Below are 18504 nucleotides of genomic sequence, written 5' to 3'. Positions count from 1 at the left end.
ACTGACTGGAGTCCAACTGATTGAAGTCCCATTGATTTAGGAATCACCTGAAAGTTCAGCGTGTGCTTTGGTGGTCTGCTGACAAAGGGTGAACTTGAGAAGGTGCTTAACGCAGTTTGCTGGTGGAAATCTAAACGGTGGACTCCTGCAGCAGGCAGATTAACACAGTTCAGGAAGAAACCGCTGTCTTATGAATAACAGTCTGCAAAATGCTTATTACCACAAACACGTAGGAGATCTCTCCAATGCTTTTGATGTACTCTGCCCTGGACAGACTGCTACCTCTGCCCCTGCAACATGACCTGTTCAGTTATGGCTTTGCATTCCATTTGCCAGCATGAGCCTTGCTGCTTCCCCACATGCTTCAATACCTGTTGACTACAACGGACACACGGACGGGGAAAGGTTTGTAATTAGTGCTGTGGCACCAGCAGTGTACCTGCCTGTCGTGTTCATGCCTGATGTAAGATCTGCACAAATTCCACTTCTGTACTTAAACCAAATGTCATTTTTTTCAATGTTGTCTCCTTTAGAAATGAGAATTTGGAACTATCGCCTGAAACAATCATTGCACCTCCTGTTTACAAACCATTCTGTTCATATACTGCCATTTATTGCAGAAAGAGTAAGTGGAGAGGAAGCAGAACACCAGGCTGCTCAGTGTGGAATTTTTTATTTCTCTTTCAAGTCAGTTAGTGTATCCTTCCTTCCACTCCTGCCCACTTCTCTCAAGATCTTTGAACTCGAAGGGCTACTTAAGTTTCTCTGCTTATTTATGCTGTCAAATAAAGGCTGAGCTGCCAAAATACACTCTTTCAACCCTTGAGATTTCCTACACTTGGGGCTTGTGCTGAAAGAGCAAATGGAGGTCCCATAGGGAATAACTCGGCTGTTTAAAGCTACTGAAAGCTGAAGCAGGTGTATGGGCTTTCCCCTGTAAGCTGTCTTCATGAGATGAGAGAATAATTAGTCATGCTCAGAACAGATAGGTGTATTGGAAGTCCACTGCTAATACCTTAAGGATTTGTCATTCTATTCAAGGAAAATAATTCTGTTGGTTTATCCTTTTTTTTTTTTTTTTCTTCCTGATTTTTCTTCTAAAGAAAATATCAGTGTGGGAGGAAAAACTCCAGAGTAGAATGAAAAATAAAAGGCAACTGCTAAAATAAATCCAGATTGCTAAATCTTATCTCTATGCTGAACATACACATCTTGTTCCTCTGTCTGCTGTAACCACGTTAACTCCTTACTATCTGCATTTGTCACTAAACCCTGCCTTTTCTTTTCTCCTCGCACAAATCATGCCACATTTTGTCAAATTGAAACAAGACAAATGCTACATGAAGTACATCTTGCTGATAAGAGACACATTATTTTCTATGGCCTGGAAAAAAACAATGGTGACATTTTAATGCTAGAATTTGAAAAGTCTCTTGTTCTACCCATTCATTACAGTGTCAGTCCAAGTAACATCAGTACGAATGTAGCAATTCTAACCGTCTTAAAGAATGGCCATTGTGAAATACAGCTTTATGTAAAAGCTAATAAAATGCAGTTACTGTCCACCTTTGATTCAGAATCGTAAGAGTCCATTTCAGAATTCACATTTTTATTGCCTTGCACAATACTCAAATCTGGGGATTTGGTTTATTGTTTTAATTCTCTACAGCTGAACGTAACTACCTGTTATATATGTACGCTAGAGCAGTACAGGTCAGTACATAAAAAGAAAAGTTATAGTGCAGTACATAAGGTGGGTTACTCTTTTAAACAGGACGGCGAAATATGATCATCCCTTTCACCCCCCGTTGGTTTCTGGTAGGAGTTAACTGTATGGAGCTTTGCAGCGTGAGTGTCCATTAAGCCGCCGTGTGAGGGAGGTATGCACAATATCTGAGCCTCACGGAGGCACACGTTAGGTCGGATGCTTGGGGTCAGTCCTGTGCCAAGGGCGAATTTCCTGCTGACTTCACAATACCCAGTAAAGATGTTCTCCTGCATTTGTTTCACAGATGGGCTGCTCTGTAAAAGTAGTTGCAGCTGCTAATACATATCTCGAGACACTGGAGATCGAGCAAGAATGCAAACCTGTGGCCCACGTGGCACATTGCTGTTTGGGAGCGTGTTGACAGAAAGGGGCCAGGTAGGCACTAAGGCGGCATCCCAGAGCCAGTGGTAAGGGGCACCGCTGTCTTCCCAGTGCCTGAGTAGAAATCATTCCCTGGGGTCCTTGCCCCTGATCAGAGGGGAAAGGTGCCCCTTTTTTGCTAACTCCAATACATGCGTTGGAAACCTACCAGTGGTCTGCTCGGAGGGGCATAATTTAAGGAACAGCGCACAACATGTGATAGTCCCTAAAGTACTTTTATTTTCTTTTAGAATGAGCTTGTACTCAGCTTCTTCCTGAATTGGTCCAAAAATACCCTGGCAGAAGATTCATCGCCCGCGACCTTAGGTACGTGGATTATCAATCTTATTGGTTTTTGAAGAAGGACTTCTTTAATAATATTAAATATAATAGCGCAAAGGTGACTCTAAAGTGTTTAGGTGGCTTTTTTTTTATAAGATATAAAGATACCAACAAATAATTTCTGATTTCTCAAGGTCTCTGAAAACGTATTAATAATGTGACCTGTAGTTTTCTTTCGCTTTGACATATTTTCCTCAGCCTTCTTTCATTTCTTTTTGAATAAACATACCTATATGCAAAGTGAAAGTTTATTTACACAAACTGTGGCAGGTTTCTTGTTTTACAAAACAAAATCTTTAGAGAAGAATCTGCAGGAAAGGATCTGAGTCATGACAAAGCACAATGCGTGCTTGAACAAGCAAAGAAAATTAGGGATGACTTCTAAAGTCATTTTCACGATGAGTGGAGCAGGTAAATAACAGAACATTATGTTAATGCCTAGGCATACATTATTAATGATAGTGAGTGGTAATTCACTTCTTACTAAATGAGATTCTGCATTGTTCCCTTAGCCTATCTAAATACTTAAGCCATTTCCCTCTTCTGTCCAGCACCTAATTTAATCTAATCTCTCGTATTACAGCATTAAGAGCCAAAGCATAAACCATAAACCATAAAATGTAAACTGTGGATGTTTATTGTCTTCCACTGCACTGGTTCTGCACTGAAAATAATCTTCCATAGTCAGTTTTTAGGCAAAATAAAATCTCATAAGGAAGCCTGCAGCTGCACTCTGCACCACAACAATTCAGCTGGTTATGTGCTCCAAGTGATAGGATAGTTTCCAAGATCACCAGTTATCCACGTTTCAGAAAGGAGTGGAAGTATCTCTGCACATTTAGTTTGCATGTCCATTAAATTAATTTAATCTCTCTGCAGACAGAGGCTTCATTATCTCTTTTACTGGGACCATTTTTTTTAATCCATCAGGACAAGATAAATCCCATATCTGGCTTCTCAGCTTTTGGAAGATTCCCCCTGTGTAGAGTTTATTTGATTAGGGCATGCCATTATCGTATTAAGTCCATTATGACTATTGGAAATTACTAATGGTTGCTCTAACTTTTACAAAGGAATGAGGAGATAATGCAAAGATGTCCTAGGTGTTAGGAATATCCAAGGCTAAATCTTGTCACAGAAAATCCAAACCAGAGTTCAAATGTAACATGTACTCTGGATCTGTGGGCTGCCTTGCTCTGTGGGCATCTTAACCAAAGATGCAGATGTGTGAGAGTGAGCTGAGGCATAAAGGAGTTAAAGTCCTAGGTCTTTAGAAGGATTTTGACATTTCACTAATATTTAGGTGCCTAATTATGACAGAGAATCTGGGTGTAAAAGTCTTATGCAAAAGTATGAACTGAGTCTGTAATAAAGCTGAGAAATAAATTAGTCTCATAATTCCTACAGTGGTGTCCCGAGCCAATATAGTGTGAAGGGTAAGCCCTTTATTTTTGTTGTCAATGTCATCAAAAACAGAGAAGAGAATAAAGAAACAGAGGTAAGAATGTGTTTGGTGGGTGTTTGATGAAAGCTGTGTGACAGGTAACCCAATCTGTTGGTTCACTAAACAGTTAGTGGATGTGAAGGTCACAACGTGGTCAGAGAAGAATAATGTGTCTCTAGCCTCAAGCATTATGGTTACAGAGGGATTTATTTTTTCCTGCTCAGGAACTCTGCCATTTAAAGTTTGGACACTTCAGTTCTAGACTCAGGGCAAAACCTTTGTTAAACACAGGAGGAGAAAAAAAAAAAAAAAAGAAACAAAAAAACCACACCTCCTTTTGGCCTAGAAAATTCATGACTCTCATTTATTGATGGAATTCCAGTAGCACACAAGGTCCAAATTAGGACCCAAAGAGTTTAGACTCCGTTAAAACAGAGAACAAGAATAATGGGCTGAGTCGCTCTGGGTATGGCACCACTTCTTGTCAGCAGGGAAGGGAATGCACCTGGATGACAGTCGATTGCAATGAACTGGGGAAGTAGGTGAGCTTAGCTGTAAATGAGCTAGCTCAGCTATCAGAGGAAGACCAGCCATGCACGTGCTAATTACCCACCTGGAAAATTATTTTCATATATGTTAGTCTATGCTTCGCCCCTAGTTGTTGGAGTTAGGCTGCTGCCATACCCTACCTAGCTCACTTAGATTTTTTGCTGCATGGCATTCTGCACTTTATTATCATCTGTCCTGTGAGACGGAGAAGACACACGTGTAGCTCAGGCAGGAGGTGGCTGATCATGCCAAGCTGCCAGGTAGCAAACAAGGAGTTTCTGGGAAGAGCACAGTGGCCCTGGAGGCTGTTGCTTGCTGAGGGTGCCCTGAAACACTCTTGATTTGAAAGTAAGCCCTGTGGTAATGCTATAGTCAGTCTGGGGCAGGAATTAGGTTCACTGAGCCTGCAGGAGAAAGGCAATTTCCATGAAAAGAATACATCCTTCCCCCACAGCTTTTATTGTTTTATGAGCTCATAAGGGCCTTAACTTTCGCCTGTTTTGAAGAATAACTCAGGTTTAATATGGGCTGTAGCTTTCCATGAATCTGGTGCTTTCTCTGTCGGCCTTTACACAAGCAAATCATCTTTCTCTTAGTTAGGATCAATATAAAATAAAATGAATGCCCAATAGAAGCAGGTTATGAATTTTGATCAAGACAGCATCTTTCTCTTAGACTGCTTTAATTTATAAGTGTTGTAGGTAATTACACTTACTAAAGTAAAATAAAAATTAAAATTTATGAATTCGTACTGTGCTCCTAGCAATGAAGAGATTAAAAATCAGTGCTAAATTTACTTTGACATGAATACTGATTCAGTAGTCCCAGTGGGGTGAATTCTGAATTAAACTGAATATTGTCAGCATTTCATTATACCAAGCTCACTACAAGGGAGTGAGAGCAGATATCAGGAATGATTTCACGGGCAGCTTTTTATAAAGGCCCTTTAAAAAAAGGAAGAAAGAAAATCTATCAAAAACATTTTTATATCAATCTTGTTTATTTTTCTTCTCTTGAGTTTATATCTCCTGAAAATATTAATAATTCAGACTGTTTTGCCAAAGTTATAAAATCACAAAGTCTTTGCTATTGGTTATAACAGTGCACAACCCAGGCCTAGTTCTAGCATGTTTAATTTGATTAGTGCTCCATGCATTTCAACGGGCTTCTGTCCATTTAGTGAGGTAGAGAAACTGGCTCTGTGTCCTTCTAAAGGAAGATCCAAGCTTTCCAAAAAGCCTATCATATGGTACGTCTCTCCACGCAGAATTGCAGTCCTCATGAATAGTCCCTGAGTAGGCTATTTTGCTCATGTTATATAGTGTTTCAATCTGCTGCAGTTGCTCATTCTCAATGTAAAGCTTTTGCCACAAGTTGCATTCCTACTTTAGTTGCATTTAGGCTGTTTTGCTGGCCATAAGCACCTCTTGCTGGCTTGTGGGATGAAACCAGTGAGACAGTCAGTTAACGTATTTACAGCTGACTATCTGTGTTTGGGTACATTGGAGGCTCGTAAACCCAAGCTGTAGATAAAGCAGGCAGATGGTTGGCTTGGGGCGTTCAACCCTGGCCCTGGAAAACCAAACAGGTTCCAGTACCCTTTGGTGCCAAATGTCAAAACAGGCTGTCAAAAAGAAGAAAGGACTAAGAAAAATCTGAGGGTGCCGAATACAGAATAATTCTTAACTCCCTAATGGTAGTGCTGTGACAGTTAATTAGTATTTTCACATTGCTTTGCAGTCCAGGTGTGAAATGTAATGTATTATTAAATTATAGTTTCCCTATTGATTTTGTCAGTCTTCTGTGTACCATCTTCTTTGCTCTTTATATTTCTCACGCATTGTGCAAAGCATAATGCAGAGCTTGTTTTAAAATGCTGCTGATGAAAATATTGCACAAATGACAGAATATAGAGCGGGTAGTTCTCCGACATGCTAGAAAAGACAATCTAGGTAAAGAAAGGAACTGCATACTTGACTACTCTGAAGATCATTCCACCTTCGGTAGAAATTTGAATGCTAATTGCCTTAATACTTTCATTCAAAAAGAAAAAAGGGCCCACAGTTTTCTAGTGTTATTGTCCTTGATGAAAGAGATTATAAACTGGCACTGTTTGTTTTTCTGCAAAAGGGGATTGGTGGCTGACTTCCACTGCAGAGTGCTGGGACACGCAGGCACAAGTCATATAGAAAAACACTACGAGCACTCCAGGGTCCTCGTTTGGTATTTGACAGCTTTTGCATTGACGCCAGTGAACGAAGAATCAATCCCTGGGAGGGAAATCTTGCTTCAGCTGAAGTCAGTGGAGCTTTGTCCTGTATCTACAACAGACAGCATTTGGTCTTTGCCTATAACAGAGAGCAAGTAGAGCATGACAGTTCCTAGAAATGCAGGGCCTGAGCTCAAGTCCATCTGCCCAACCCGGACAAACTGGAAGTAATTACTGTATGTGTATTTTATTATCATTTCAAGCTAAAATCTCTTAGACTTCAAAGAGACTATGATTTAGCACTGAATCTGGGAAAACCTAAAATATAACAGCTGAGTGTAGCTAACGGTAACTGACTTTGGTTATGCAATACAAGCGATAGAAGTTTCTTCCCTGTTTATCAGATTCCCTGCACTGTTGTTTTTTTTCTTTACTTTCCTTTTATTTTTTTGATTTTTTTTTTTCCATTACTGCTCAATTTATTACATAGTAAGAGCAAATATTTTAGTAATAGCTGTGCCCATAGTGTCTGTTTTAGACTTCATTTTACATACTCAATTAGAAATGCAGTTTCCTCTCCCATGTTTTTCATTATTTTCAACTTGGTTAGAAACTTATTTACATTTGGGTTTTTATAAATGAAAATGCCGACTCCCACAGAGAAATTCCTCCACTCAATATAAGCACTCACACTGTAAAAGTAATGCAGAAAAAAGCCCCGGTAACGCTGGTAGGAGAAAAAAGGCACTGTGTTCAGCTGAACTCTAGTGATGTAATTTAGCTTCTGAAATTTGTTGCTCTTGCTGAACCACTCAGGATGACCCACTACAATTCACAAAATTAACAGAGCCGCACAAGTAAATTGTGCCCTTATGTTAAAACACAACTCCCCTTCTATTACACTGTCTTTAATGCTCTAGGATTCTACCTTCCCTGTTGCAACGTAAAAGGCCCCACAACATAAAAAAAAAAATAAAAAAAAAATATGGTAAAGTGGCTTTGTGTTGTGGGGGGGAGAACCGATTTTTGTGGGCTTTTTGTTACCCTGGAGAGAACTCAGCATTGACTGGTTCATGGAGTATTCATCCCCTGTCCTTACTTGCATACAACAAGAAATGAAATAAGGTATAGTCTGGCTAAATGATTTGTTAAAGTTCATAAAGGAGAATAACAAATGAAGAACTGTACCTCGGTCTTCGAAGTCCCGGCTTAGTGATTTCTTCATAAGGTTTCAATTCTTCAAGAGTCAGTTTCAGGCCCTTCTCTAATTAGGGTGTGATTAAAAATGTAATTTTTTTAGTCTCTAAAGGGAAGAAATGGGAGACGGATTCATATTCTAAAATTCCAGCCCAAACATCAGAATCTCAGAAGTGTTGATATCCAGGCTGCCTGGAAGAATTATATTATGGCAGTTGTACGTACACGCTGTGTTATTTGTAATTCATTTGAATGCCTTTCCTTAGGATACGTGGCAATTGCACTAGCTCGCTGGCTGTCAGTAGTACATGACACTACTGTAACTCTATCTGCTTAGTGGTTATTTTAGCCTCTGTTCACTCCAGAGGTTACACATTTGGGTTCTTCAGAAAAACACAGCCAGTACGGCTCATTCCTTATAACTTCCCCTCTGCTGCCTCCTCTGCTGAGCAGCAGCGTAAAGGCTGAGTGGAGGGAGTTTGATTTCTTGCTTTTACAACCCCGGCTGTAAGAGCTCCGGTGCGCATGTGGGAAGAGAGAGCAGGAGTGCGACAGAGTGCACAGGTGTCTGCTGAGGCTGAAAGGCAGATGTGGGAGCCCTGCCTGCTCTCGAGGGTGAGCAGTCCTGCTGCTCTCTGAAAAGCCTCTTCTTGCTGGTGCATAACCCTCGCGTGTGACGGTAGTACTTTCAATCTCATCATCCTTTCTCATTCCCTCCGCTTCTTGAAAGAGACGTTTCTATTTAAAGACTGAATTGTGACTGTATTGTTTTGTCATTATGTCACCCCGCGGTGGGTTTAAGGCTGGCGTGTCGGTGGCAGCTCCCAGCGTGCTTGCAGGGCAGCAGGACTTTTCCGTCTGAGGTGTCAGGGGCAGCTACTTCTTTAGCAGGGAGGCGGGCAGGACAGAGCCCAGCTCAGGAGAGATCGCTATTTTGTTGTAAGGTTAGCAGACTGAGTTCTTCTTTTTCCACGTATAGTACACACATAATACTGATTGTAAGACAGCTTTGGTCTAATTACGTGAAGCCCTGTTTGCACAAGTAAAACCCGGCTAGTTCACACAGGCAGTGTTAGGACGGTCTTTGATGATGACCACCAGGGGAGAACCCCAGGTCTCAGACCAAGTAGTGCCAAATGGCTCATGTCCACCCTGCTTAGGCTTAACGCTGCAAAATAAGAAGGTCAGATAGATACTGAGCGGAGGTTGCGTTCACCTGGTATACTGCGGTAAAAGCCGTCCGTATTTTCTCTGCTGTCTCTGGGGGGCAGGTGAGCCACGTTACTTACCCAACTTCAAGGACACACCTTTTTGGCAGGGAAGACAGCTGGCTCAATGCCTCCAGCAGAAAGAAGGAACAGGATATGCTTAGTCATTTCTTCCACATTATGAGACTGATCCTTCTTGCCTGGAAACTGAAAAATGTTGGGGTTTTTTTTAGTGGAAATGGAATCAAAACTCTGTAAATGCATCTTAGTAGAAAAATCTATGAAAGCAATGGGTTGCATGAAAACCAGCCTGGAACGGGAAAAATACGGAATGAGGAAGGGAGAATTTATATATGACAGATATAGATGTTGTTTCTGTACCAGTTGTTTTGGAACAGGTCTGGAAACTTGCTCTTTTTTTTTCTTTTTTTTTTTTCCTTTCTGCTGGTAAATGAAAAAAAAAAAAAAACAACAAAAAAAAACACCAAAAAAAAACCCCACAATGTTTTTAACCAGACAGAAGAATTGCAACAATACTGACTAGTGTCATCAATGATTGCCAAAAAAAAAACCCCAATTATTTGTTACTCAAGCATAAATTTCCCACTGAAATTCAGATTGATGGCAATTAGCAAACAAAAAATCTCACTGTCAGTGTATAAACAGGAAAGAAAATGAGCACTGCATGTCAGACCACTTTCTTCCATCACACTCCTTATCTGTGTTTTCTAATTTCATCCCTGGTTTAAGCGTGCAATAGGATCTTTTTATATATTAGTTCAAGTGTACTGCAATACTTTACAGAGGTACTTCCACTGAGCTGTTAACTAAAAATCAAACTATCTGGCCTTTTTTAGGTCCTCAGTCAGCTGATCATAAGCCTGGAGTACAATTAGTCATATCCTACGAGAGCACTCGTCTGACCATAATGTTGAAACACATGAAGAACATTGTGAGTATTTTTATCATAATCTGTAACTCCTAAGTCCTTGCATTTGCAGAGTACTGTGAAAACATTAATCCTCAAACACCCTTTCTGGGATAACTAATTTTAACTAAAAATAACAACGATGCTGTTCTGTCACCATTTAACATTTGCTTTCTTCCTTTGAGCTTGCTCGCTATGGTTACAGGTACGGGACAGATACGGAAACTGGATTTCCTTAATGGTTGGTAATGGCCTTTTCCAGGCCATATAGAAAACTAATTTCGATGACTGTTCTGGCCCTTTCAGCTGACACATTTTGATACCAGTCAGACATAAGGCATCACGCAGCGACATGACTTTTTGTAGGATGTCAGCCTGGCGTTACTGATAGCTTATCCGTACATTTCTTTCAAGTCCAGCGTGACTGGTCTATGAACAGGGAAGAGCTCGGCAGAGGGAGTAGTGGTGTATTTTAGGAAGCAAAGGCATTTGGTGGGGTGATGCTCAGCTTTGTAACGTGCTCTCTGTCACAAGGCTAAGTGGTAAATGCTGTGCCTTTCTGGAGCCAGACTACACGAGGGGGAAGCTGGCAGTGCTCCTGCAGCACGAGACAGGTGAAATTGGATGATGAGGGTATCTTGAGAGATCTATCTGGTGCCGCGTGCGATCTCTCGGCTGAAGCAGCGTGTCTGCTGTTTCATAACGAGTTCGGCCCTCTAGATGCGCTTTTGAATTCCCAATTGCTCAAGTCTCAAGTAATGGCTGCGGCAGAGATCCTTCACTATCTTTGTTTAGCTAGGAGATTAGGGCATTTAGTAACTGTTGCAGGTTCTCGTTGCATACACTGATGCCGCCTCCATCCCAAACTGAATTGCAATCGCTTTCTCTAAATGGGGCCAAACCGAGGAGCTTACGTGAGCACCAGCCAGTAATAAAATGAGGATGAATGTTTAATTAGTTGTATGAGACACATGAGGCTTACGTAGCTCCAACTGTTCTCTGTTGGCTCTTCTGGCTTCTGATTTGCAATTCGAGCACGTTCATTTTGGTCTATAACATCCAATAAGTCTCTGTTCTGAGACTTGTCTTTTGTTTCCTGTGTGCCACCTTGACAGGTGAGATCAGCCTCTGCCAACAGGTCCAATTTATATGAACTTTACCTTCAGGATATAGTATAAGACCCTCTTTATTTTTTCTATTGTGCTTTTTAAAGCTGAGTGACTTAAGTTCTTGTAAAGTTCTAGTTGGTAGGAGGGGTATATGGAAGTGATTGCCATGCTGGTGATGTTATCGTGAGTTCAGCCAAGTGATGCGGAGATGCACACAAGCAGAGCTACAGATGTTAGAAACACTCTTTCTCCTTGTTTCCATCATTTTTAAGGTAGAGGGTCCTAACAGTGTTCTTTAACTTAGAAAGATCCAGCCATTTAATTAAATGAAAATAAATTACAGCACAGATAGCTGTCTATAGCAAAAAATAAAATCCAGGGTTCAGCTCACTTCATTATGGAAAGGGACAATACAACTTTAAGTTATTGTCTAGTTTCTGAAAGTAGGTGACTTAAATTCATTTTAGTGAGTTTGCAGAGAAGTCTTAGGAGTCCAATTCAGTAAGACTAGCAATGATTCATAACTTGAAAATAAGGTCATTGTTTTAGCAGCCTAACTTAGGCAATCGTGTTTTTAAATCCTGGGCTTCTGATTCTTTCCTTCCATCTGGCCATCCATCCATCATCATCTGATCTGAAATATGAAATAGTAGTGCTTTGGGGAACTGTAATACTGGACCGCCTTCAGACTAGTAACTTGTAACAGAAAGGTTCTTTATCCCATTAATAATCTTCTCAGCTTTCCAGTCATATAGATCAATCTCTCTGACATGCTCTCTTTTCTTTTTCCTTTCCTTTGCCTTTTTTTTTTTTTTTTAAGTTGAGCTGAACAGGAGTTTTAAACGCATGCCAAGATCATATCTTATTCAAGACATGTTAAAGCTATTTCAGGTATATTCAGTCTTTTGCTGAGTCTCACTAATTATATTTTAGTGGTTCATCTGTGCAGAGATTACTCTGCCATCTTGTTTTATTTCATAATTTATAGTAAATAATTTTTGTGTTGCTCTTCCCCATTTAATTTATCTCTTTATAGAGATTTTATGATGTGTTCAGATGCGAAAATAATTGTAGTGGGTCAAATTAATCCCAAATGTAGCTTCACAAAACTGACAGGAATTGTGATAGAGACTTTTGATCCATGTAAATAAATTTTATTTAGTATTTGTGTGGATTTACTTCTTGGGATTTTAATAGGAGATCTAGATCCTGCCATGCAAATCCTATATTAATATACAACGCGCAAGAGAATCCCTAAGGAGATGGTGCTGTTTATAGCCATTGTCAAGTGTCACATAGTTTTTTTTTAAAGGACAAAGTCAAAATAGTGCAATGCTATAGCTTTGCAGGTGTTTTTCATGAAGCTAACCCCATTTATGTGCAATGTCATAGGCAAAAAATGCTATAGCAGTTGAGAGAACATTGGTCTGGTGTAGATGTGCCAGAGGACTGTCTTATCTGGGTGCCTGCATGGACTCCACAGTACAGGTACTTTTGATCTAACGCATCCACATGTGCCAAATCTGCTGCAGTTGTACAAGCCAGTCATCCCTAGATCTGCTTCAGGATGTCCTCTCATCAATATTTCAGTCATGTGTTACGAAAGCCAGTCCTGCTTGAAGAAAACTCTATCAAAATTGCTTCAAAGACCAACAATGGAGAACAGTCTTATGGATTTTGCAACTGGAAAGGACCATTAATCTAATATAACCCTGTGTAGAGCACAAGCTTTTTTTTTTTTTTTTTCACTGAGAAAATACTTGCATCCAGACTAGAAATGCAGACAGAGAAACTGTTTGAACAGAAAGATGTAAGACTGGTTGCAAATGGTTGTCTGTGGTTTAAGACTGTGCGTGCACAATGAAGATGAGTTCTGTTAAATAGATATTTATAAGATACTAACAATGCTTCAGTATCAAAATTTTTCTCAGCAATTCATAGTTTTATTTGAATCCTGAGATTCCATAAGTCAAGTGACTCACATCAGACTCACTACTTCTACTTACTATTTGAATGCCATCACTGTGACTGCTGAAGAAAAAAACTTTAAATCCAATTTTCAAAGACACAAAAGCCTTGATGCTAATAAAATGCAGTTTCCTGAATATACATAGTGTATAATTTTAAGTCAGCCTCTTGGGGCATTACTGGCTCCACTCAAATGCAGAGAGTGCAACACTGGGCACTTTATGCATAGGCAGAAAAGGCAATATTGCCTTAATAATAGTGAAGCTGGGCTAGAAGGAAACCTTTGCGGAGGGATGAACACTGGAGAGGTTATACAGAGAGAGCTTTAAGTCATGGAGGACACGGCAGCAAGACAGGATGAGACAGGGCAGGCTTATTCTACAAACACAAGAGCGTAGTAGCTGGCAAAGTATACCAAGTGGTCTTAGAAGGAAGATACAGGAACCCTGGGGGAGGTTTGTTTTGGCATATGAAAGGACTTGTTAGCTAAGAACAAAAACAGTCTGGTTGTGGCAGCACAATATGCCAAAAAAACAGCAGCAGGCAGGAACAGGAGCACAGGGATAGTGCTAGGAAGAAAGCCCAAGAGTCCACCTTAAAAATGTAAGGCTCCTAGATCCATGTAGAAGCTGTGGAGGTGAAGTTATGAAAACTGAAAGACACACAGGTTTTGAACTTGAAATGCTCAAGTCCAGTTCCATTCATCTGTGTTAACCAACGCAGAGAACGGGGGATATCACGACCATACCAGATCTTACACAGAGCAGGGTATGGGCCAGCTTAGTACTGCACAGCCAGAAACAGCCAGGCTACCTACTGCTGCGCTGCTGGGCTGGCTCGCCTGTTCAAAAAGACACCAGAGGCAAAAGAAGTAGCCATTTCTGAAGTTCAGAAAAGGCTGGCTAATATATTTCTTTTCCTGCTTCACAGAGAACCAGAAGGGAACAGTGGTTCAGTGTTGGCTCAGAAGGAAGTCTGCTTTGTCTGCTGATTTCATTGCCATGACTTCAGGCATGCCCTGTTTTTCTAGATAAGCAGCTAAACTTTCAATCCTCTCTGCTAAACATTTTTGACCATTACTTCTTGTGGACAGAATAACTCCTGAGGGGTAGTGGGGAGGAGAAACAAAGCCAACTTATCCTGAACCTCATGCCAATAAATGTAAAATGTTACTAGAATTCAGGAAAGCGTGTGTGGGTGATGAATTCAGAACCAATTTTACAGGGGGAAAATTGGCTGGAAGAAAAACTCCTACAGTACTTTCCAAAACTACTTCCAGCTTTCCTTTTATAAAAGCTCTGAAGCTGTCATGTACCACTCTTGATGATTAATGATTCTGGGATAGCTGATACGTGGGTGACGAATTAGTAAGCAGCTTTAGGCTTACACGGACATCCAGCCTCTTTCCATTTCGTGTCCTACACCATCCGAGCACAAATTGCTTCCAAAAACGTTTGTGAGATGTGATGGCTTAAATGCTTGGAGAAGAAAGGTGAGAGCCAAGCTTTCCCTAAACCACGGGCATGAAATCTGTTTCTAAGCCTGCAGGTGCGCGGCTGTAGGGAAGTTCCTCGTACAGTACAGGTAGATGCTGCCCTGCCTTCGCTGGGTTTTGTCTCTAGCTTGAGATGGGTAAGGGGCGGGGGGGGGGGGAGATTTTTGTTCAGTCCTAGTCGGTTCCCATTGTTCCTCTCATGGGCCCACTAACTTTTACACTTTATGAATATCGTTATATAGATTTAAATGGAAAATATATTACCTGCCAGCAATGCAATGCTTGCCAATTAAATAAAAAGCCACATTATCCTTTCAGAATATTATGAATGTATCCTGCTTTCTTTACTGCAGCCCATGGATCAGCCATCAGGGATTGGGAAGAAGTTGCATAGGTAGGCCAAGCCTGGTCAGTCATCCAAGGATGGAAAACAAGTGGAAAAAAATCTCTCCGAGCTGAACAAAAGTTATTCAGAAAGTATTGGTGACAGAATGAAATCAGCAGCTTGGCTGATGGAGGGAGGTAGCACATTCAGATGGAGTTCTCCCTAGACTGGCAGAGAAAAACAGAATAAAAAACCATGGAAAGAAAGCTCTTGTATGAACTCTAGCTTATAAAGAATGCCTTTACTTTAAAAATGAATGGAAATTAGCTTAGACTATGTTCTCTTTTGGACTGAAAATTAGCTGAACACCTATTAAACGAAGGGTACTACTACTCAGCAGTAGTTTAAATTGGGAAGAGATGAGGTCTGTTCTTGTGGCACAGGGATTACTGTTGGATTCTAACATATTTGTTATGAAAGGTGTTTGACAAATATGTTGTACAGAAAGTTGTGTTATTATTTCTTGTTAAACCCTTTAATCTGTCACAGTCACAGTACTGCCTCAGCTCTAAATTCTAACTGCTAATTTTTAAGTAATTCCCTACATAGCTGATATGTGTTGAATAAGAAAAAAAAACAACAAAAACCCCCAACAACAACAAACAGTGAGCTCTGTTTAATAATATGAGTGATCTGGGAGATGAAGGTGAATATAAATTAAATTTGCCACTGGTTGCAAACGAAGAAAACATTAAAAACAATCGTGGAGACAGAGCAAGATCAAGAGACTAAAAGTAATTTCCAGAACCCTACAACCAGCTTGGGCAAATGAGAAGTATTTCCTCAGGGAGGTATAGATCTATATCCTACAGTAATGTGAAGATAAAACAAGCAAATAGTGAGACATGAGGTTGCTATGAGAGATGCCAATGAGAAAGGCCAGATCCTGGTGTCATGGTGCAGAAAGAAAGTAGTTCATCTTTATAAGGCTTTGATAGTGAAATATTTCTCTCAGGATGTTTTTTTAAAACTAGAATACAAGTTCAAAGAACAGTTCTCAGTAGGGTTGCTTGGGAGTGATTGATTCTTCAGGTGTGATTTATTGTAACTAAAACTTAACTTAGTTAAGAACAGACTAACAAGGACACAAGTCAATTCTGCAAATATTTAAGGGAGAAGACAGCAAGGTTCAAGAGGAATTATTCAGGACATTGAGCAAGAACATAAGTAGAAGTAATGAGAGGTAATTAAGGAGCATAAATTGTATGCATCATATAATGAAATGCTGTCTTACAAAGGGAGATGGCAAGCTGTAGAATAGTCTAAAGAAAAGTAGAGGGAGCTCTGTACAATCTGAGAAATTAAAAATAGTCTGGATCAGACATATACAGGCTTTTTTTAACCAATTAAGAAATTGAGAAGAAAAATAGTGCATGGCGAAAACACAGGTAACAGTGTCATTATTTCTTTCTGCATTTTTATATTCATTTACTATCCATGCCTAGGCAAGGAGAGGAAAGAATATGTATGTGACAAAAAGATAGAAACAGAACAACAGCATTTGCTCATGTCTCTTCTCTCAAAGGCTAATTTTCTTTTATACCCTCTAAAAGGCAGCAATGGTGTTAAACCTGAGTGATTTCAAAAGAAAAGCAAAATGGGGATTTATCTTAATTATTTGTTTCCCCCTGTGCTTTATTCAAGAGAGAAGAATTCTGGGATCTATATTTCTAAGGGTCCAAAATAGATCAGTCTTATCTCAGCCAGTGTCATAGACTTTGCGACTAAATATTAATCTGAAAATTAAATGTTCCAAGCATAAGAATAATACAAGGTTGAAAGCAATCAAATTCAGCTTCTTTACAGGCTTGGTGGTAATTCTGGAATAAAAGCTTCAGAGACTTGTTTATGAAATCGGCTCTCTGCATTCTATGCCCTGCACCAACATTGCTTATCCATAGAATAATACAATTTTAAAGCATGACTGAACCTTGAGTTCTTTCATCTGTGCAAAAAAGTGGAGTTTAAATGACTTAAAGATAGTAATACAGCATGTGGTTCAGGAACCTAGAACATGTCACAATCTTCTCTTTTGGAAAAAAACCTTCTATGTGATTCTTACTCAAATCTTTTACTGGGAGTTGTACATTTAATATATGTGCACTTCTGGTTCTACAGTAACCTTCTTTTATATTATATTTGCAGACTTGGTAACTCTTTTATACCCACATGGGTATGTGCTATGTGGAGCACCCAGTAATCTAATCCCGAGCATTGGTGAAGTTATCTGAAGGGTGTTAGAGCTCAGGAGGTAGACTTACGCTTTGAGTGAGCTGGGTAGGGACACAAACCATTTCTAAGACATCTTTTTCTTTGTTGTTAATTCAGAAACAGTAGTAAATGCACACAAAGCTCTGTCACTACTTGCTGGGGCTAAATTCTAGCCCTCCTTTTCTGCTACTGCTGATGCTCAGTAAAAGGCAAGAGCCTGTTTTACCTGCCAGTTATAGTCACACGGTTGTAGAGACTCTTCCTTATTTAATTTGGGATTGCAGCTATTCTAATACACAACTTTTTCTGGATCATCAAGGCAGTAAATTACTCTGTTTAAACAGGGCATCAAGGCTACATGTCAGTTCCTTTCTTCACCTTTCTCAAAGTGCTCGATTCTGGTTTCAGAGCTCTATAGAAATAAAGGCTTGGAAAAGAAACCCTCATGACATTCTGGGTATCACAGGCCAGCTTTCATTTTATTTACTTCGTTTAAGCAGTTAGATGGGCTTTCCTCTCAAATGACTGAAGCAGATCAGAAGCATTTTATGTAGTTCTTAGAAGCCCTGAAACTTTTGGGATCCAGCCCATTTCCTAGAACTGTCTGTCTTCTCATGAGAAAAAAAAAAAAAAAACACACCTGGTTTTGTTAAATATTTAACAAATAATACTTTCTCATTTCAAAAATCTCACTGCCTGTATGCCTTGGCCTAATTGGAGTGGGATTCAGTTTGAAACTAAGATGCATACATATAAGATGTGATGGCATTCAGTTGCCTGATCATGGCTATTTCGAATACCATGAAGTATCTTCCTTGACCTGCAATGACCACTCCAGAATGGTGCCAGTTTCCCATAAAGCCTATGTCATATTTCCAACTCCATACACACCTTTTGTCATCTGAGGTGACATGAAGCAGCAGTATTTTAGAAACTGGATCCTAGTCTAGATGCTCAAGCTCTCATTTCAATCAGTGGAGACTTAAGTCCCAACTCATTTTCCTAAACATATAGGAGATGATCTAGCACGTTCCACTTGGCCTCCAGATGCCACTGCAGAAAAGGATGACCTCAGGTAAGGCCTGCGTCACGTCTGACAGTTTATGCAGTTATCTTAAGCATCTTCTGTGTTTCAAATGGCGCCAGACACCGATGTGTGGGCAATATAGCCAAGCAAAGCCAGGAGATGTCCACAATATGATGAGTTGAATCTTTTTCTGGCTTCCCTCCTTGACAGCATTACAGAGATCTACTTAGACTTTACTAGGAACTTACATACCTACCGCACATATGCTACAGGATAGGTCAACACCTTGACATTTAGCCCAGAA

General features: G+C 40.1%; 1 protein-coding gene across 1 annotated transcript in view; it reads left to right on the top strand.

The window, feature by feature from the left end:
- PIK3C2G (phosphatidylinositol-4-phosphate 3-kinase catalytic subunit type 2 gamma) overlaps positions 1-18504 on the top strand; it is a 209969-nt gene that overhangs the window by 177392 nt on the left and 14073 nt on the right. The window contains exons 29-30 of the mRNA XM_049821675.1: positions 2380-2455; positions 9935-10029. Of these exons, the coding sequence (XP_049677632.1) occupies positions 2380-2455; positions 9935-10029 (171 nt within the window). The remainder of the gene's footprint in view (positions 1-2379; positions 2456-9934; positions 10030-18504) is intronic.

The sequence above is a fragment of the Accipiter gentilis genome, chromosome 18, assembly GCF_929443795.1.
Source record: "Accipiter gentilis chromosome 18, bAccGen1.1, whole genome shotgun sequence".
Lineage (NCBI taxonomy): Eukaryota > Metazoa > Chordata > Aves > Accipitriformes > Accipitridae > Astur > Astur gentilis.
Note: the sequence above shows the minus strand (reverse complement) of the source record. Positions and strands in the feature narration are given on the sequence as shown.